Genomic DNA, 22805 nt, shown 5'->3' with positions numbered 1-22805 from the left:
TATTTAAACATTCAGGGAAGAAAAGGATAAATGCTCCTCTTTGAATAGAAAGCACTGTATCCTCACCGAGTCCACACTGTTTGGACACTTACCACACAGCTCAAGTGTTTCTTAGTCTGGGGAGAAGGCAACACCTTCTCCCATTGACTTTTCAAGGGTTATGTGTCTTTTCAAGGGTTATGTCTACATTTCAGGGGGGCAACGGATGCAAGCATGCTGAACTCATGCTATCACTCTTGCATTTCTATCCATGTTGCTGGCTATCAGTCTCCACAGAATCCGTTTAATCCTTTAGGAGAGGTGAGCTAGGGATATCTGCTGGTGTTCGGCTTGCCTGTGCCAGATACCTTCAAATTATTTAGGCAAAAGCTTGGGCCCATGATAGTGCACTAAGGGAACTGAAGCTTTCTCCCCAAGTTCAGTTCATGGCTCGGAGCTATGAACTTGGCTTCTAAATGGCTAAATGTAATGGTTTATGTTGTTCTCAGTTTCTGGCAATTTCTGTTACTTCTCAGTACTTGAAGTTCTGGCTACTTCAAGATGGGGCATCCAAAAATGAAGGAATAACAATTAAAAACCTATAGAGGTAGTACTCGTAACCTGTGTAGCAACAGATTTATCTCAAAAAACCCCATGCTCTAAAAACTATCAGTCCCAGTGCCAGAGAATGTGATGGTCATAAGGACTTCTGTGAAAATATAATCTGATTTCCCAAACAATACACAGGACAGGTTTTTTTTATCTTCTTCACAACTTTTGCTACAGGATTTGAAGTATGAAATTCAATACCACAAGACAAGACAACTTCTTACAACACAAAACTCATTACAGGAATCAGCCAGGGAGAAAATTTCCACTGACTTTGGAATAGGGACGAGTCCTACATCAGTTACAGCCAGGACCACTTAACTCCAAATGCTGTTGACAAATAAACTAATACAATTATTTCATGGTTTGCTAGATTAAAAAACAGATTTCAAATCAACTGGAATTGTTCCAATTAACCCTTCCAAGCTTTTTCTTTTACAATTGAATTTAGGAAAATAGTTAAAGGCTAATGTAAATGAGACCAGGTCTACTTACCAAATGGCCTTACTTTTTCCAGCAATGAAATTTGGTCCACCTCAGGAAAACACAGTGAACATTTTCCTGGACATCTATAATGAAATCTGTTTCCTTTCAGCTAAGCTAGGATTTCTTCCTCAAATATGCTTTTGCAACACAAGGTCAACATCAAAGTCTTTTCAATTCAGACCGCTTTAGAAAACAGGTTTCCAAGCAGAGGAAATAGTGTAACAGGCCATTTTGCCACATAGGATAGTTTTTTCTACATAAACTCCAGGTCATTTGTAAAGTTTAAATGGCAAGGAATTAAAGTCATTAGTTTGATATTTTTATTTTCTTTATATTTTCTAATCTGTGCAGAGCCCCTACATTTTAAAAAAGTAATTATTTGTATTTTCCAGAATGTTTTGTTTACATCATTTTTATTACCACATACAGTAAAGCAAAAAATAAACTCCATGCCATACAAGAGAGGAGTAGAATCAGAAAAATTAAGGCTGGAAGGAACCTCTGGATGCCATTTAGTCGAACTCCTTGCTCAAAGCAGGGCTAGTTTCACAGTTAGACCAGGTTACTTCAGGACCCTGTCCTGTTAAATTTTGAAAATGCAGTGACTGAATAAGGATGCAGTGGCTGAATAAATATTGTACCAGTTATAGGATAGTCTCTGTATTCTGCTGATGTGCGAACAGCCCTCTCTACTTTTACCCAAAAGAAGATACTGACTTGTCCTGAAGTATACTGAGTCTAAACATTGACTACCTTACTTTGTCTCACTTGCATATTTTTGCCAAATCATGCAGTTAAAGACTGAAATCCTTTGCCTTTAGACTTTGGGAAGCACAAGGAAAGCAAAAAGAGATGTCAGAATAGAGGATAATAATTAAACCAGTGTTTAAGATTCTGATTCTTTTTAATAATCAAATTTACTCACTAAATTATTTCAGACTGTTTTCCAGCATTTACAAGAAACAAGAAACATCCTCAGTAAGGCTCTCACTTGCCTTTGACAAGAGAGGGAGCCAAAGATGACTACCAAGCACAGACTAAGTACCAGATGTTTAGATGACCTAAACTCTGTTTTTAATGTAAAGTAAATCTCAATTTATGTATGCTCAGTAAATATCATTATTACACTTTTTATTCAGTCATCTACATCACTCATTTTTCAATATGCCTCAAATATTCATAGTTATAAAAGACTAACACGTCTAAAATTATCTAGAATTTCTCTACCCAACAATATTTCAAGCTTCAGCCCGTATTTCAAAGTACTTTAAGAAAAGAAGATAAAAATTACTAATTTAGGACTGTAAATATTTAGTTAACTATAAATTGTAGTTACCAGTATTTCAGTGCAATTCTGTATTCCATTTTGCCGATTGGGAAACATTTAAAGTACAGACAGGAATAGTTACAGTGCAGATATTTAGGGAAGGATATGCCTTGTTTAACTAATCAGTCATTATTTCAGAGAAAGTCTATGATGGTAGAAGAGAAAGAAAAATGCAGTATGATTTTTAAATTAATGCTGTCATAAGAGTTAAAAAATAAGGTTGAATCCCTCTCATCTGTAACTATGTATATATTGACAGGCAATAGATTTTGTAGGATAGGTATGGGAAGTCCCCGGGAAAAGCCTATTTGTTAGCCTTCCAAGTAGAAAAGATTTGTCACTGAGTTTTCTCAACATTTAATTGATAAACAATGATATCTGAACCCATTAGGTTATTGGTTGCACAAATGCAGTCAGCCATTTCTCTCCTGATGTTTGTGATGGGTAAAAGTATAACAAAGTAACAAGTACATTTGTATAACAAATATATGTAAATCCATTTTGCTGTAAAAGGGCTATTTTTACAGGGAAAAAAATAACCTTTGCCATTTTTATTTGGAAGATAAAATAATTTAACAAAGTTATTTTTTGTACTTCACAAAGTGCTTCACAAATTATTTTGCCCTCTTTCTTCTTAGTCCAAGAAAAATGTAAATGTAATGAGCAGACCACATGCACTTTTGAAATACAGCATAATTTTATTTCACAAAGTGAGGGCATAAAGTTTATGGTTCCTTGAACTTTGCTGTCTAAAGGAAAGTGACTTGGCTGCACTGGTTCCACATACAACAAGCCAGTAACTCAGAAAACAAAGGTCAAACACTAAAAAAAAAAAAAAGAACTTGAGATTATTAGTGTCTGCTCACTTTATTTTGATACGGAGTCTTTTATACCAATACACCATTGAAAGGCTCACAGGCTACTACAAAGTGTTTCCCATTAAAAAAAAGCTACATGCAGATGATGCTACATAAACAAGACAAAACTGAGAGTGGGGGCAAAGGCAGACATGAAAAACATTAATATACCTAGTTACAGTAGATGTAGCACGATATTGCTTTATACAGAATTTCTACAATTTTACTTTTTTAATTACAGATGGATCAGCCAGGGATCCTTTAATGAAAAATAAACTGCTGAGAAGCCTTCTAAAACTAACAAATAACTAACTAGGAAAAAATAATATGAATTCTTTCCCAAGGCATAGCTCATAACAGTAGTTTTGTCCTCCAGTTCATGGGAAAAAGCAGTCCCTACATGGAAAATATCAAAATCAGCCATCATACAATGGATGAGAAAATGCTGCGTCTGGTGGTCAATTATATCTTGCATGGCCCAGTAAAAGGGGGATAAGAGACTGGTAAGATAGGCTTTTCAGGAAAGGAGAGAGCTTCCCTGCTGTCAGCTGTTTGGCCATGAATCTCAAAAGGAGGAAACTGAGTATCCAGTACAGTCTTACACTAGCTGGCTTTTTTGGAGCAGTATTTTGCAGGAATCAAAAAGGAATTTTCCTGAAAAGACCCAGCAGGAGAGGCATTTGTATTTGTACTTTGCTCTCAGAGTGCATTTTGGTTCATTTTCTCCATGTGCTTGGCCAACTACAAGGTCTTCTGTGGCTATAGATAAAGGAAAATACTCAGCAGTAAATTCTAGATTTTGAGCAGGCAATCTTCAGCTGTCATGGGAGAAACAGAATGAAGATATAGGAACTTAGTTTCATGGATCTCTCTCTTTCTTTCTTTCTTTACAAATATGGTCCTTGCCTTAACATAAGGAGTGATATTCTTTGTCCATATTATTTTTAAAATATATATTACATTTGCAATTGCTTATATAAATATGTTATGTACTACTTACATGCTCTATGTCAGTGTTGCCTTTCTGCCTGTTGCCAGAATTTATAAATAAAGCAAAGACCAATTCAAATAGATAGGGAATCAACATGGCTACTAGTTCTATGTAATAATAACAATTACAATAAAATGGAATAGGACTGCCTTCCTTTTTGTGCTCTGATGTGTTCTTATAGACACATGAGGATATTGAACAGTCAGTCCCATGATCCAGTGAACAACATAAAGACTGCTTGCATGAAGAATGTCTACTGAATTAAAAAAGAAAACAATTGAATTAATCAAGAAGAATCCTAAATCAAAATTTGTTTCTGGTATGGACTTTTTGTATACATTCCACATTGTGGAAAAAACTGAAGATGAATCTAATTACTTTTCCTCCTCTTTCTCAGGCAAAACATATCACAGAGTCACTACAAAAGTCTACAAAAACCATCAAAAATATTACTGCAACAGTTGAATCTTAACACATCTCACCTCTGCCACAACAATGGCCCAGATGTGCTTCAGGTTTATTCTCATACCAATCACTCAAACTGCTTACACAAACCTGGACGTTTTGCAGCAACTCTGCTGCAGGAGATGTTAACTCACATGACAAAGCCAGAAATGAGGCAGATAGCAAACTGTTGCATTTTACATTGTCATAGTCACTAGTTAAATTAACATCTGCCAACAGTCTTAACTTTGTTGTTTTCTATTTGACCTACATTCCAGGATCTGCCAGGAAAAAAACAAAAACAAAAACAAAAACAAACAACAAAACCTTGCTCTGAAAAATCATGGGAAATAGTTCATGCTGTATTTGATAAACTTTGAATAAACAGTACTAAGACAAGTCTGTTAAACCAAAATATATTACTTCTTTAACCTTGCAACCACTGGGTAGTTCTGGGAACAGAATTAAAATCTTCAGCAGCATTTAAGAGTATCATGAGCTCAGTTATTTTCTTTATCTTCAGGAAGATATGTCTGTAAGATTAAGATATCTCTTCAGTCCACAGGAGGAAAAATACATTTCTAAAAAGGAGACTAAAAGAAATTAAGAGCTACCAGAAAATGACCTTTAACCAAACAAAACACTTTGGTAGAAAATTGTCAATCGTGGTCATCACCTGTTATTCATTTAGATCCTTTCACAGTTGAAAAAGATTGGGTTTTGGGTTTTGTGATTGCTTAATTACTTTAAAGTTTTAAGTATTATACAGAACACTCTAGGGATCTAGAAATGCTATCTGTAAAGACAATTTGTTTATAAACAAACTGCAGTTCTCAGTGTTGATCTGGTCCAATATTTCTGCCATTAGTTAAGTTGCATCATCATTTCACAGTGTAAGATTGCTCTGCACTCCTTCTAAGGGCAAAGATTTGTGAAAAACTCAGTTTTGAAAGTTTGCTTCATTTATCCCAAGGAAGATAAAAGGCATAAAATGCAAAAAGAGCTGTTGCATACTACTTTGAGTTCCTTAAGGAAGAAGAGAGACCTGACAAATTGTTGGGAATGGACATTCCCTGGCAGAACAGGAGGAAAGAGCAGTCCTCAACTACAGGACTTCTCCAGGTAGGAGAAGCATAAAGTTATCTGATGGATAAATGGGTCTTTCAGGCTCCAAACAGACCACTGATAGCCCAGCAGAACACCAGACCAATAACAAAATCCAGAGGATAGCAGAGCATCTCAAGGTTACAGAAACCTCATCCAAAGGAGGAGAAAATGTCCCCAAATTAAGGTATATAAGGGACCAAGGAACAAATGTCTCAGGACAAACACATTTGAAAAGCTCAGAACCTCACATTACTATCTGAACTTTCTTTTCTGTGACATTCAACATTACTAGAAATTTCTGCCCTTCTTGAAGTTACTCAGTTCTAATGATATTTTAGGCTTTCAATGCAGCACAACAGTCAGAAACTGTAACAATATTTGATATGCATTTAAACATTTCAAGGCATTTCATAAGATGTGGTTTACCAGGGATAATTATTATTAATTTTACAGGTACAGAATAGTTTCCAATCCAAAGTTACACAGTAGATAGTAGGGGTCACTCTAAATGGAACAAACAACAGTGTGGGGGGAATGGGGCTTTCCAAACAACAAGGATTTAGGAATTTTATTTCTAAAGACCCTCAAAAGAGGATGGTATAGCTTTCCTTGACTTTGACAGTTGCAGCCATACAGGAGAACAGTAAATACCTGATTTTAGACTGATAGAAAAAAAAAAAATAGGGTCCTATCAATCAAATAAAAAAAATTAAAATTTTACTCACAAATTAAATTAATACATTTAATCTACTGTTACAAACATTTCAGTTTTGGTGCATTTTTACCAAAGACAAAGTGATGTCAATATTTCACACCCAAGTTGCAGCCCAGGGAGGGGTTTCTCACCTCATTGCTGAGGAACTTTCATGATCTGAAAGGGAGAGATAAAGTTTTGCCACATAACTAAAAGCACCATGGCAGGTACTGGGATGCTCATTTAGAATATGGGAAAGGTAGAATCAAAACACATTTCCCAAGAAAGTGCCCAGACCACTCTGCTATGCAAGAATCTGAAGGAATTGTTATAGCAGGTTAGACAAGTAGAGGTTTTTTTACCAAGCCTCCCTCCTGTACTATCAATCAATATAAGCCTGTGGTCTCTATAAAACCTAGTGACATTCCAGAGATCATGAACTTATGAAGTATGTGTGTGACTAATGTCTGTTTAATGTTTAATCTGTATTATGAGTAATTTCAAATAGGGTTTAGGGAAATAAATTGTTCAGATTGAACTAATTAAACAAGAACTGGTATAAAAATCCTTTACTCATGCAAGCTATTTGGCTCTTGACTGAGTTATGAGTGCACAGACATGTCCGTGTAGCCTTGCTTTGAGGAACAAAGAAAATGACATAGCTCACTAAAACTGCATAGGTGCCATGTGAGAATGGCAAAGGTGGTTGTAGTATAAAAGTGAGGAAGTACGTGGCAATTGTCACCTAGAGCTGAAGTATTCCATTTGTTGTGCTTAGTCATGAAAAGTACACGATTAACTCTCAAAGCTGATACAAGACACAATAAAAAGAAAAGCAGGAACCACAGATCAGGAATACAGAAGAGAATACCTCAAACTGATGGGCCCATGGGTGCTACTTCCCTCGCTTCCTGCCTTACTTTAGATTTAGAACTTGGGACATTATTCAGAACACCAAGCTTTGCTTTGGGTTTTCTGGACAATCAATCCAACAGTTAGGATCCCATGCATTGAAGGGGGGGGGTGTCTTAAGTTCCCTTCCCTACACTTAGAAAGGTTCAACAAAAAGTCCTCAGAATCAGATAACAGTAAATTTTAACTGTGATATGCCATACAAATAATGAATATTCAAGGTAACTATTCTAAGCAGTGCTAGACAAAAGAGGAAGAAGAAAGTGCTGCTCACCCTCCTTAGTTTATGACTCTATCCTGAAAAATACTTGGAAACAAAACTATATGTGTGTTTCAACACACATGCTTTGGTTCAATGCTTTGGAATTTAAATCATTTTCATTAACACATCTATTCAGTTAAAAATGTTTTAGGAAGAAAGGAACAGAGTGCCAGTGAAGCTATTGCTGTGATAAACCTCAGACTGGGAAAGGGTCTGTTTTTCACCTTTTCCACCTGTTGTGGTAAAACTATAGTCTGGTTTTCAAAAGCAGTTTTAGAACACTGAGATGTTAGAAGACTATTACAACACACAGCTAAATGATTTTTTTCCAGTAAAAGAAAATTCATGTACAACAAGGAATTAAATTAAACTGCATAAGTGATCAGCACACATGCATTTCATCATTTTGCTTACATACACTAGCTCTGAGTCAGGAATCCCCACTGAAACGTGCTGCTCTTGCAAGCACTACCTACTTTGCTCTGCTATTAATCACTCGTGATGCAAGCACTCCCACCCATTTCTGAGAACAGTGTAGGCAGTCTGATAACTCACAGGCTTCAAGCTGCCCTTATAAACTTGTTCCACTTTTGCATACTTCCTCATACTGCTGGTTTCTCTGTGAAGATGAAGTTGTTCATTTACTTAGTCTTGCTGAAGACAGCTCTCCTTGCTTTAACAAATGTCTTTGCAGCTGTTTTAGAAGATGAAGAGGATGCTAAAGAAGGAAAAGTTACTGAGACTTGTCCTGTAAAGCTCAAAACTAATCGGAAATGTGATGAAGGAGAGGATTGTCCATATCAGATAAATCTGCCTCCAATGACCATCCAGTTACCCAAAGAATTTAGACTGCTTGAAAAGACTCTCAAAGAAGTACAGACCCTTAAAGAAGCAGTAAACAAGCTGAAGAAATGCTGCCAAGATTGCAAGCTGCAGGCAGATGACAACCAAGAAAGAGCCAGTAGTAATGAATTCCTGCTACCTAATGCAGAAACTCCAGCAGAAAACAGCAACATCCAAGATAACAGAGTAAAGGAACTGCAAAGCAAAGTTAACAGAATGGCAACCAGCCTAAAAAATGCAAAGACACAGATTCAGACACTGCAGGGTCGTTTAGAGAAGATGAATCTCATAAATATGAACAATGTAGAACATTATGTTGACAGCAAAGTTGCTAATTTGACGTTTGTTGTGAACAGCCTTGATAACAAATGTTCTTCTAAATGTCCAGCAATGCAACCAAAACCTGGTAGGTAACCTGTTAATTCTTACTGCCTGTATAAGCTTTCTGTGCATCTTATAAATATTAGGTAAACAATTTTAAATATATTTTAACCAAATAGCTGTGTTATTAACTTTTGCTTTTTTAGTGTTTATTTATACTCCTGTAAAACAATTCAGCTGCCACTAGAGGGTTACTGAAAGCTGCAGGTGTTCAGTTCCCCCTAGAACTGGACTTTATTATGGGATTAAAAACATTAATTTTCAAAGGACTTTATTTTTTTTTGGCAATTTAATTAGTACACATGAAAAATTAACTTTATTTTACACTGTACTACCCTTCATTAAGGATATTAAACATCAGTGAACTAAAAATAATTTGTCCTTGGATGAGAAGGGGTAAATTTTCTCTAGGTGTGCCTTAGAAAACTGCTTTTTCTGAACGTAAAACTGCAACTATTCTGAAAAGGTCTGCAAGACATTATTAAAAATCAAGTGAATCTAGTAAAATGTTTAGTTTTAAACAGATGGATAGTAAAATACTTTTTCTATCATCACAGCAAATATCTGAAAGACTCAGCTAAAAAAGCTTATTAACAGTATTTTCAAGCAGATAACATATGTACCATCATTTTAATACTACACCCTTAGCATGAATCTAATATATAAGCAATATAAACCAGAAAACAGGTGTTATCACTAACAAACACTTTTCTTTCGCTTTTTAATTGTCCTAATTAAATCCAAGAAATAGATCCAATAATTTCATTCTAATGTTGACTGTTATTAAGGGAAGATTGAGAGGTTTTTTTAAAGTCATAAAGTTTTTATATCACATATAAGAATCTTTGAAAACAAGAAATATTCACTAGATTGTCAGTATGTTCTACCACTTAGATAGGATACATATGAAGATAGGGCTCTCTAGAGATAAAGCAGAGAAAGATTAGGCTGCATTATGGTTTTTAAGCCTCTGTTGTTCAGCATTCAAGTTTAAAATAAAACTGTTCTTCTGTCTACCCATACTTAAAATTGAAAGATCTGCAGATTGTACAGCTGACATTCTTGAAAGTGTGAAAAGAGCTAATAAATAATAATAAAGGTAATGCTTTTACTATATCAACAATTGGCTTAAATCAGATACAAATTAGTATAAATCTATTACTTTAATTAAAACATTCAAAAAAGAATGAGTGATATTTGGTATATTGATAATGGGCAATGAATCAAATTCAAGTACTTCATAAAAGACTAAATTAATTTTAGATATTTCTCACACTTCCTGAAATGTTGGGTATCGTTCATAGCATATCATCACATAGATATTCCTTATATTTTACAGTAAGTGATGCATAAAGTGTTTGTAGCAGCAATACCTACATTATGAAAACTATCAAGGATAACAGCTACAACTTTTTCTTATACAGGAGTTACTCCTGTGTCCACTGAAAGCAATAGCAAAACTTCATTTAAATAGGAGTTGAATTGGATTATAAAAGTATTTTATCTGAAATGTATATTCTCTATAAACATCTGCTCTGAAATGTAGTCCACCAAAGATCTTACACAAGGTTCAGTGAAATAAATGAGAATCTATTGTGGATTTAAATTTGGCTTTTAAGCCTTTGATTCTTGTACTTCGTGCTTTCATAGATGTCCGGTTTTCTGTACTGGCAAACAAAGAGTTGCTGCAGCCTGAGAACACTCCTCCCTTTCAAGAAATAGTTTAATTGTTCAGATTTTCTAGGAAAAATATGCAATTCAAGCCTCCAAATGAACATGCCCATAAATTCAAATCTGCAATAGGAATGAACATGATGGATCTGAGAGCTCTCTGTATCACTTAAGAACATGGAATTATAAAACCATGCTGTTGAACACAGTGTCATTACTGGACGATACTGTGGATCACAAATGGATTTTCATTCTGCATGAAAAACCTGGGACTGTTCTTCTTCTGAATAAAATACATCACCCATTGGTGGGATAAAGCCGTGTTAATGGTAGATGCTAAAACTTTTCCTTACTGTGAAGCCAGCAATGCCACATACACAGGAAAGCACTGACACTTTTCTAGCCTCCTATTTCTAGGAATCACAGTATTACTACAATAGATGAGACAATTTTATTACTTTTTTCCCTGCTTCCTAAAGTACAGTCAACATTAGCACATGACACATTCCTAATGATGCTATGTTCTGTATCAAATTATGTCAACTGAACAACAGCCAAAGTAAAGTCATTCCTATATGGACAAAGCTTTTTCTCTGACATGCTGCCAGATGAAGTTGTAAATTATAGACAGAGTGTGATGGTATACTCTTGAATACAATAAGCAGCAAGTATGTAATCACGGAGCATAAGAAATATGAACTGAAGAAATCGGGCTGAATTTACAGGAGGTAATGAAAGGATAAAGAGAAGAGCAGAGAGAAGGAGAAAAGGGAAAGCAGACAACCAAAATGCCCCCATATTAGGCAGTTTTGATACAAAAAGTCATTTAAATGGGGTTCTTTTGGACAGATGCAGAGATCCTAGGTGGCATCTATTATAGAGTAAACCTGACAGAAAAAACATGTTTCTCCCTAGAACTGAAATTGGTGTAACACTATTTCCTATGCAGAAGTCTCCCCAATCCACGTTCTCTATGCCACATTAGTCTGGGTAAAAATTTTGTTTATTTTAAAATTGAAATTATGTTTATTCTAACACTATCTGTTCTTCCACCAGTTATACAAATAATGCAGAGAGATTGTGCTGATCATTACACAGCAGGCAGAAGGAGCAGCGGAATCTACAGGATTAGCCCTGACCCCAGAAATGATAGCTTTGAAGTTTACTGTGAGATGCAAGCACATGGAGGTGGCTGGACAGTGCTGCAACGGCGTCAGGATGGTAGCACTAACTTTAACAGAACCTGGAACGACTACAAAAATGGCTTTGGAAACCTCAGTAGGGAGTTTTGGCTGGGGAATGACAAAATTCACCTCCTGACAAAGAGCCAGGAAATGCAACTGAGAATTGAACTTGAAGATTTCAATGGTATCAGAGAGTACGCGAAATATGAACATTTCTATGTGGCCAACGAATATCTAAAGTACCGTCTAAGCGTTCACGGCTACAGCGGCACAGCAGGAGATGCCCTTCACTACAGCAGGCATTACAACCATGATCAAAAGTTCTTTACAACTCCAGACAAGGACAACGATAGGTATCCATCAGGAAACTGTGGAGCATACTACAGCTCTGGCTGGTGGTTTGATGCATGCTTGTCTGCCAACCTCAACGGCAAGTACTACCACAAGAAATACAAAGGTGTTCGCAACGGCATTTTCTGGGGCACATGGCATGGCATTTCTGATGACATTCCCACTGGATATAGGCAACCCTTCAAATCAGTAAAAATCATGATCAGACCCAAAAGTTTTGTGCAGTAATTCTACACTTTTCTCTAAACTAGTTTGCATTGGATTGCACTCAAAATCATGCTTACTCAGTATTATACTCAGAATTCAAGTATTCAGTTATATTTGGCATAAAACAGTTCTAGACAAAACAACATATTTCCACATAAATTTTAGAGATGGTTTGACCCATATAATGTATTAAAAACAGCATGAATGTTTCTGAATAGTTATTGCTAAAAGTTAACACGGGTTAAGTCTTGGTATCGTTATGTAAATATCCTAAACATTGCTTTTGGTGCTTTTACTGACTGTGATATACCAGATTTTATAATTCAAAACTTTCAACTTCCTCAAATTGTGTCTGAATAAACACCTATATTTTAACCTGAAAATAACTCAGAGGTATAACTGATAACATAAATTCGTCAACACTTAGAATGAAAATTAGTCTCTCTGAAACAGCCTAACTTTTTGTATCATCTATCCTTCACAATGTCAAAGGTATACTATTGCAATTTCAATGTAAATTAGGAGAAGTATTACAAATTATTATTTTTAAAGGACTAGGAAACACAAGTCCACATGGTTTGCACAAGGGTATAAAAAAAGCCTTGAAGAAAACTTAGAAAATGAAGATGATTACCCATATCTTATCCCCTTTATCAAAGATTATTCAAAGAAGTTGGTGAAAGAATTGAATAAAAGCAAGTGGAAATAATGTAGAGAGCATGTAATGAAAGACAACATTCTTGCTCATTTCCATTCCTCTGTTCAAACTCAAGGTCCTATTTGTTGTTTGCGGGAGAAAGGAGCCATTATGTAGCATATTGCACATTTATATAGGCAGGTAGACAGGTAGGAAGAAGACACATCAAGAAGAATCCATATCTCTGACTATATTTCTTTACCAGTTAAAGTGTGGTCTTTGCTGACATAGCCTTTCTGGTTAAAAGACACATATGAAAAAAATATAAGTATACACTTGACCTAATACTTTACAGACATGACCTTTACTTTTTTTAAGATCATAATGAGAACTATTGTGGTTACAAGTCATGCAAATAAGCAACAGTGGCAATTGCTAAATTGTAAAATATTAATATATATATTTTTAAGGAAGTAAATACTTTGAAGGATATTTCAGTGTGAACTGTAATTTGGTTTATTTTATTTCAATTTTAAAGAAGAATGGAAAATTTTAATTGCAAGATGTATCATCTTAGCTTGAGAACTTGTTTTGAAGCTACAGAATATTTATTTTGGGATAAAAAAAGATTGCCTAAACAAAAAAAAAAAAAAGCAACTTATGAGGTATTGGTTAGAAGAGCAAATATCTAATTGCATATGATTATATTTAATCATTTTGCATGAAATGCACAATTTGCTCCTATTCATTATATGGTAACTAGCTAAGTATGACCTACTTAGAGTATGTACAAGCTTCTACTTGAAAATGTCTTTTTCCTGCTAAGTTGTTAGAAGAGAAACTGTCCTTTTTTATCCTGTTTAAAGGAAACTTTGTAAATCACATAAATTTTAACAGAATAAGTAAATGTGACTAATACAAAAGCCTTGTCTGATGTCTTAAAAGAAAAAAAAAAAAGGAAAAAAAAAGAAAAAAGAAAGTATAATGTTACACAAATCTGAATATTACCTACCTGGAACTGTTGTAGCTGAATCTCTATCAGTGTGTACTAGTTTTACAAAGTATAACTTTATCTACTTGTTGCAAGCACTATTTTTGTTTTTGCTTGGTGTAATAAAATTAACTCACAATGTTAAAGCTCTGCTACTGTCATAAATGGTTATGGGGACTATAAAAAATGCTCATAAATTGTTTTACTGATCTTCTGTAAAAATTGAGACAATAAGAAAACATAGATAACTTTAGAAGTCTATGTGATGTGCCAGGGGACTAATTGCTAGTCATGATAGTTCCTAAGAGATTCATTTTATAACACTTCAGCTGCCAGATAATACCAATGCTGAAACCTCAAATATCTTTTTGCAACTATTCAGATTTTGAAAGAGAAAAAAGTAATTGACCAATCAAGAGTTCACACAACTTATATCTTTAACATGAAATAGGAGAAGCAAACTCATATATTTTTTATATAACACACAACCTTACAGATCATGTGCAAGTTTCATCAAAGCATGTGAATAGAAATAATACCCCAAATTAAACTGTACCTTTTTTTATACAAACTAAAGCACTCAGTCTCTGCTTAAGGCTTAACCATTTAAAACATGTTTTTCAATTTATGAAAAACGTCTATCTAACACTGATTATTATATGAGAACTCTTGTGGTTTTATCTTGATAACATTTAGATTGTGAATCTTAGTGAAGAAGATTACTTAAAAGTGGGTTTGCTAGCAAAATTCTTATGGATTGTTTCCAAAAAATAAAGGCATAAACCCATCTGTTCAATGTGATCAGCCAAGCAGACTGTAATGTCTTGGCTTTCTATGTATTGTTAAAAAAGCGAAACAACCAAAACCAAAAAACAGAGAAGAAATGAAAAGGTCTGAAAGCAGTATTCTAATTTTTTCTCTTCTCTTTTTTATGCAAATATCTGTTTCCTTAATGGTGTTTTTTTGGGAAACACTACAATCAAACTCAGAGAGTGAGTTGTGAACAACAAGTAGGTCAACAATTTGGTAGAAAATAAACTTGCATTCATGCTATTATTTTCAAAGGTAATTATGACGGTTCTCAATCCATACTTAGAACACTGTGTTTATAACTTAAACCAAAATCAAAGAAAAAAAAAGTGCCTAATTTACTTAGCTTCTATGACTTACATGTCATAGTAAAATCAAAACAGGAAGGATGCAACTCTAAGTTTTCATAAAGAAAAGAGATAAGATCTAAATACTGGCCTACTAAGTGATTAGAAATATATTTTTATAAAGGTGTTCTGTGTTCTTTTTCTCAGGAGATAAAAGAAAAATTTAGTATTTATGGGCCAGAAGAAATTGACATAAGTTTCAAAAAAAATGGCTGAGTAATACCATCCACAGGCCCGGCAAAATGCAAACATTCCACTTACTAAACTGATTTATTTCATTCACAGCTTTAATTAAACTTTTATGGAGTTATAATACTTCTGCCAGAAGTGAATTTGGCCATCACATTCAATGGTAACTAGAAACAGAAAAAAATAAAGTGATGTGTCAAATCCAACCCTCACACAAGTAATGAGAACAGGCTATGAGTAAATATTATTTTTTAAGTCCTTGTTCATCAGTTTTTCTGATCTCAGTAAAAAAAAGTATTTGTCTGGAAAATAATCAGTAATTGGAAAAAATATCCCCACTTAATTATGTTCATATAATCAAGAAAAACTGTAAATCTAATTAATATTACACTTCTACTGAAATAGTATGCCAACATTTAGAATTACACAGTAGAAAATAATAAGTATGTTTTACATATTTTTAAGCAATTACATGGAGTCAGTGATTTTTATAGAGAAGTAGGATCTACTCAGAGAAACAGAAATTCACATTTCTTTCTTCAGATAGAATATAAAAGCCGCTCTGCTCACATCTGCAGCTCAACTTCTGTATGCTCAACCCAAATATAAGGATTCTTTCTCATGCAAATCCTTCCCACTCGTTCATTAAGGAGTATTTGGACACAGGTTTTTGAATAAGGAAACCAGAAATCACCTTCTTAACATTTGAAGTAACCATTATGATCTGTGTAACAGATGATCCTCCACCACTAGACATTTTTATCAAATGTTTGTTTGGTTAACATTGCTCTGGCTTCCTCACCACCTGCTTGTGCTGACATAAACATTATAAGCCAAGGCCAGGTAGACTCACAAGTTTAGTACAAGATAGCCCTGTTTTGGAATATCAGATTTCCAACACATATTTTGGGTGAGAAAAGGGGAAGACGGAGACAACTTTGGAACATAAGACAGCAATATGCTTGTCTTTTTAAGTCTCGTGAGTCTCAGAAATTGTTGAAAAAAGGCCAAAACACAACAATCTGCTACAGTTAGAGGTTATTCCTTCTCCTAGCCTCACAGCTTTAGGGAGCCGTGCTTCCTCTGTGTGGCTTGAAATCTGCACTTGACTTTATAACAGCATAGGAGAAACAACACATCATAAACATTTTCAAACATGCTTTTCAGAAATGAACAGAAATACCACCTGCTTTGTGGTAATATGAACACACGAAACAGCTTCCTGGCCTTGTTTCCTCACAATGTCACCTGCAAGTGGTAAAAGGAACCCCTCAATAGAAAGAACATATTACATTGCTCTGTTCCCATTTGTTTAAAGGCATGTGTAAATTCACCTCACTCCTCTACAGCTTTTTATAGGACTTACCACCAATTAGAACAATTAACTCACCTATTGCAACCACTGATTGGTTTAATGCTTGCTATGCAAACCATTGCTTACTTACTGAAATATGTTGCAAAAAAACCCAGACTTTAGCTTAGACACATTCTCATCCCTCGCTGACTCCCCGAGTGACTGTACCAACAAGGGTTTATTTAATTAGCAGTCAAATTCCTGTGGGTGGAGGTAGAGGCAACATCTGTCTTTGCTGTCTGTGCCAACATATTTATACAGCTTTTTTGTTGTGCCAGGAGTCTTTGGAGCATGTAATGTGGAGTGTGCCAGGATCAGCTTAAGTTTGAAAATGTTATTTGCATTCAACAGCTGTGTTAAGATTTTTACATCTTTGATAGAGGACATACATGTTTGGAGTGTAGTGAAACAATTATCCACTGCTATGGTTACCATGCAAAAATATACTGATAATCGTACTTTATAAGAGTAGAAAGCACAACACAGTACATGTAGATGAACAGAAATTAAATCGGTGCTCATATTGAAAAAATAAATGTTCTATCTTAGTCTGCCAAGCTAGCTTTTCTAGGAAAATTTTTATTTAAAGTTGTATTGACTTTTTTGGTAAAAAGTAAAATTGTTTACACCTTCCATTTAATCTAAGTCAGGAGAGACTTAAAAAACAGTTTGTTAGAAAAATAATTGGAAAAGGCTACATTTTCTAGAGTGACATTGTTAGATATCAGAATGCCATTGAAGAAATATATGAAGTACTGATCTTAGTATTTATAGTTGAAAGCTGTAGCAAATCTTTATGTGACTTTCTGTTCCTCCTTGTAGCACAGATGCGGAAAAAAGAGAAAAATGAAAAGTACCTTTCCCCCCTTAAACAACATTCAAACACTGAACATAATGCATCAATCCCTGACTTTAAAGCTCTTCCAGCTAGCACACCCACATGAATCAGCATCAGATCAGCAAAAGTGAAACTTGCCTGAGAAGTCTCTGTCATTATACTGTTCATTTTTTGGTAAACATGGGAGATTTTGCTCTGTTTTTCCTGTAAAACCAGGATTTTGGTTAACATCTTTATTAGCAGTTCAACCACTTTTGGCAGTCAGGGTTAAGAAGTTCATTAATCTCAGAAAGACTCCAGGTTTCAAATTAGTTATGAAAAATATTAATGAAAGGTTCTTTCTGCTTCCTGATGGATGGTGGCAATAGGACGCTTGGAGACCACCAAAAGGAAATTGTCATGATAGTGACAATTTCCATCAAAAAAAAGCAGTGCAATTGAAAGACTTGGTGCTGGTATCAGACAGGGAGCACAGGCCATTTTATCTTCATAGGATACAGAGTGCAACAGCCTACATTAGACCAATCAGGGAAATCTCCCAGAGGAGTTTATTCTTCTGCAGGTCTGGATTTAGCACTTAAATGGACAATGTTCATTAGCAGAAAGGGATTATTGCGGTACCTTCCAAAACAAGGTACCTGCTCACTGAATCTGGTAAATAGTAAAGAACTTTTCATTCACAAGTACACTATTTTATGGAAAGAAGAGCTCCCCCATAGTGTCCACTACAAGGACTTGCAAGATAAATGTTGCAGAATCCTTTTTCTGGTATTGTTTTAAAAACAGATGTATACATTGGAGTGAACTAATAGCTATCTTTCTAACCCAAGAACGTACCAACAAAAGGAAGAGAAAGATAAAGCACAGCATAGAAAAGCTCAGACATGTCACTCTTGAGTAAAGCCCAACAAGAACTGCTAATATAATACTAACTGAAAAAGACCTCAGACTGGGAGAAGCTACCCTCCCACCATTATTTCTCCTTTTTTTTTTCCAGAAAAAGGGAAACTTGTACCTAATTTATAAATAAACAGAATTAACTAAATAGAATTAAAAGATATTAGGCTCCATGAATAATTTACTTCTTTCTAACTGAAAGAACCTGAAGAATACTAGTTTTATGGATAGTTTCTGGAATCAAAAAGATGAACCAGTAGATTTTGTGAGCAATTCGTCAACTTTATTAAATCTTTGAAATTTTGCAAAGATAAAGTGGACAAAAACCTGTTCCTGGAGTGTAGTTGTCAATGATTTCCTATCAAATTGGCTCTTTTTTGTGTCTGAGATTAATTGTGATTTGGGCAACAAAACAAACATTAAGCAACAGCAAAGGGCTTGAAGACTATAATAGATTATGAATTAAACATCAACAATATCATTATCACAACTGATTTTTTATTTATTTATGCTTCCATTAAAATGGGAAAGCCTGGACCAGGTGGAGGAAAAGAAAGAAAAACTTCTGTGTCCAGAGGGAAAAAAATGCTACTATACAGTGCAAGGAAACACAAAAATTACAAGGACAAAAATTATGAGAGTGGGCAGGAGGCAATCAGTCTTTTTAATTTTCATTCTGAGTAATCTTGTAATTTTGATCATTTCATCCAGTTTCATGTCATGTTCTGTTGCTATTTCTATTCGAATGGCAATTTCAGTATGTCCTATGCTGCTTTAGCAGTAATAGTAGCACTGTAAGAAGGATGACACAAGGAAAAAAGGAGAGGTAAAATGTATTCTATTACCATCTGTTGCAAAAAAATCATAAATTTGCATGCAAAGGATGAGTATAAATTCAGACCCTTTTGCTGAAGCTAGCTACTAGTAAAATACTCATTTGCTAAAATTAATAGCTCTTAAAATATAGAGAATGTACATGACAAAATTAAATACTTTTTTTGCTGCCTTTTAAGAATCAAATTATATATACGAGGTCTATAATGCACTAATTAAAAAAGAAAACAGCATAATTTATTGCATCTTAATGCAGCATTTATCCAAGTAATATATTTATTTCATCACACAGGTACTAGACTATGTAGTGTTCCATGAAAGCTATTAACATAATGCAGATGGATTTATTTCTAACGGAGTACACTAGAAGAAAACAGGATATGAGGAAACATTCACAAGTCAAGAAATTCAATTAGAAGTGTTAGAGCAAAGATCTTTATTTCAAGAACATAACAACCAAGGCTAAAAGAAGTGGAAAGTTCATTTTGTGTATGTACGACGATCCTCTAACCAAGAGCAGTGGAAGTACTGAGTTAGGCTAATGCCAACTTGGTAATAAATAAAAACACTTGGTGAAAAGAAGTAAGTCATGATGGACTGAGTGGCTTTTGTTCAAACTTCTGCCCAGTTTTTAATATTTTTACCTAACCCACAAGGCTTAAACAATGTTATTGTGTGTTATTAAAAATTTCATGTTGGACTTCTTGATATTTATATATCTGACTATCTGCTATTTACATGAGAAAAATAGGACTGGCTTGACTGGAAGGTTTACTGCTAGAAGGAATATACCTATTCTCAAATAAATCTTATAATATCAAAAGGTGTCCTTTCTGAAAAGTATTTGCTGCTATGCAGGCATAAATGACTAGCCAGTAAAACAGAAATAATATGATACAGTTCTGCTCCTGTGGAAAAATTCCGAAAGCTATTCCAAGGAATTGAAGCCAGTGTCAATGCAACAACCTCTATGGTGACCGAAGTCATATATTTATCTCTGAATTATGCATAAAATTCAGCAAAGGAAAACAAACATGTCAGTGGAAGAGAAGAACTGTGAATAAGTGATGAAAAGCCAAATTGATCCGTAAGGCACAACTATGAACTGTTAAAAATTATGGTAAGAATAAATGAGTCATAGTTCCCTTTAAAAATTTACAAAATTACCAAAAGACCTCGTTATGAAATCTTATGCAAATTGCTTACTTCAGTATTCCATTGCACATTCTTTCCCCAAGATTAAAAATAAGGAAAACAAAGGACAAATGTAGAATATCTTCTAGAATGTTATACCATTTAGTTTTATTTTATTCAGGGAGGGGCTTGAAGACGTCTTGTACTGGGCATATGCCTCTTGACATATCAAAAATTCCATCTTAACTGAAAATATATAGAAAAGGTTTGCAAGTAGCTCAAAAATAAAGTACTCCCCAAAGTGCAGTTTCCATGCTTTCAGTAGACAGGAGGATTTCTGTAAGGTGAGAGGTCAACTTCAACTTTCTTTGAGAGCTGAGCCGTCCTGGACTTTTGCAGCTGCCTGGGACTGAGAAGAAAGGAGTTTTGTGCTACAAAAATACTGGAAGCTGTGGGCTCACTATAAACTGGCACTGGACTGAAAGTTAAAATCTCCCTCCTGTATGCTTCACTTGAATGCACAAGAGATTAGAGAAACATTGACTGTGCAGCTTCATGCTATGCTCAATATGATCTAATAGCAGGATAGAAAAGGGGCAGTCCTATTTTCCTCTTCACTACAAATTCTGGCCTCTTCCTTTCTACTGGCCTTAGGTCCAAGGCAAAGAGAGCGAGCTGGACCAGCAAACCGATCTAACAGATCCAAGCTGGAAAGAGCCCAAGGTAAAGCAACTTAAAGTAAGAACTTTAAGAAAAACATAAAGTATGAACAAAGCTTGCTTAGGATATGAAAGAGACGTATATGTTTATTATATAGGGCAGAAATTGATTGCTCTCCATTGTCACTGTGGGAAATGCAAGAAAAAAGCTGTATTACTCATTCCAAAGGAAATTTAAACAGGGATTTCAGAAAAACTTCATTTTTTTATAACTCTAGCAATGATGAAATGCTGGAAAAGGATACCCAAAGAGCTACCTCCATCAATTAAAGTTTAAAGAGCAAGTTAGACAAATATCTGCAATCTACTTCAGTGTAAATTTTGGATTAGATGTCCTCTTAATGCCTCCTCTGGCATTATATTTTTAAGGATTCCACTGGATATGTATTTGATATCTTAAATTCTAAAATATTTCTAGTATTCTAAAAGTTTCCTTAACATAGAAAATTCTGCAAAAGAAACTGAGTTCCAAAAGGTTTCTTCTATCATCATCAGTTATTAGTGCCTCAGGAGCCACTCACTCACCTTGGATTTTTCCTGCAGCTATTAAGCCTTTCTAAAAATCATGATGCAATTACCGCTATAGCTAGAATACTACAAAAACAAGACCTCTCTATTCTCATTCCTCTTAAGGCTATGATCATTGAAAAAAACAGCATGGTTATCTATTAAGCACAACATCCCAACCAAGAATATGCCCCATGCATGTTTCTGCTTCACAAAATGTTCTCACCACTTAGGAAAAAAAAAGAAAAAATATCAGAGAAGAAACAGGGAAGCTACAGACAGCCTATGGTAACAACCTTCAATTGCTAACAACAATATATACATTTCAGATTAATGTTTTGGACACAATATTCACTGTTATAGATAGAGAAAGGTGGGGTACATGGTACCTCATCTAAACACTGAAATGCAGGACTTGCTGTTACGTCAGTGGATCCCTCATCTCTGCTATATGCTGTTGGAGCTAGAGCACAGATAGGTTGCTCCTTCTCAATTTCCAATTCTGTGTCACTGGAACTGGAACTTTCTTCATCAGCCTGACTCATTGTTCAAAGTTCTAGGAAGTAACAAAAATACCAAAATATAGTTAATTAGATCCAGGGATATACATGGCTGTGCAAGATAAATATGTACTGTAAAAAACATAACGTCAACATGTGACACCCACATTCAAAGAACAAAAGTCATAACGTGAGCAAGCTAGGTGGGCCTACAGTTATAACTTCATTAAAGACTTGTAAGAGGCTCCACTATCACTCTACCACTGTTTGAGTATTTTAAAAATCCTCTAATAATCAGCTATGTTACTGTCACATAAATGTTAGATAACATGCAAAACAATATTTCCTAAAGAACAGGCATTGAATAATAGATGTAGGCTGGAAAAGGCCTCTGGGGTCATTTAGTCCAGTCTCCTGCTCAAAGCAAGGCTCATTTCAAAACTCAATTGAGTTGCTTAGGGCTTTGACCAGCTGAGTTTTGAAAATCTCTTAAACTTGGACTCCAGGAAGGTCCTTATAAAGGAAATCCCCAAATGGCTGGGACTCCTATAGGTATAAGTGCTATGATCTTTTCTCTGTCATTTCCATAAGACTAGTACAACAATATGTTTCCACATCTCTCCATCCAACATAGGCTCACCCTTCAGAGTGCCCCTTGACCCTGCAGGGAGTAATTAAATAGAAAATCAACCTCTTCACAGAACAGAATGATCTTGAGGACAAGAACTCAGACATCTAACTTG

General features: G+C 35.0%; 2 protein-coding genes across 2 annotated transcripts in view; one reads left to right on the top strand and one right to left on the bottom strand.

Moving 5' to 3' along the window:
- Positions 1 to 22118, bottom strand: part of CCDC146 (coiled-coil domain containing 146) — a gene marked incomplete at its 5' end in the record, with an annotated part of 69477 nt that extends 47359 nt beyond the window's left edge. Inside the window, 1 exon segment of the mRNA XM_010166365.2 lies at positions 21952 to 22118. Coding sequence (XP_010164667.2) covers positions 21952 to 22118 — 167 coding nt within the window.
- Positions 8220 to 12616, top strand: FGL2 (fibrinogen like 2). Its single transcript, XM_010166364.1, has 2 exons — positions 8220 to 8917; positions 11620 to 12616. The coding sequence occupies exons 1-2, from the start codon at positions 8296 to 8298 to the stop codon at positions 12324 to 12326; spliced, it is 1329 nt and encodes a 442-aa protein (XP_010164666.1). The 5' UTR covers positions 8220 to 8295; the 3' UTR covers positions 12327 to 12616.
- Positions 22119 to 22805: the final 687 nt, after the last annotated feature.

The sequence above is a fragment of the Antrostomus carolinensis genome, unplaced genomic scaffold, assembly GCF_000700745.2.
Source record: "Antrostomus carolinensis isolate BGI_N321 unplaced genomic scaffold, ASM70074v2 scaffold16534, whole genome shotgun sequence".
Taxonomy (NCBI): Eukaryota; Metazoa; Chordata; class Aves; order Caprimulgiformes; family Caprimulgidae; genus Antrostomus; species Antrostomus carolinensis.
Note: the sequence above shows the minus strand (reverse complement) of the source record. Positions and strands in the feature narration are given on the sequence as shown.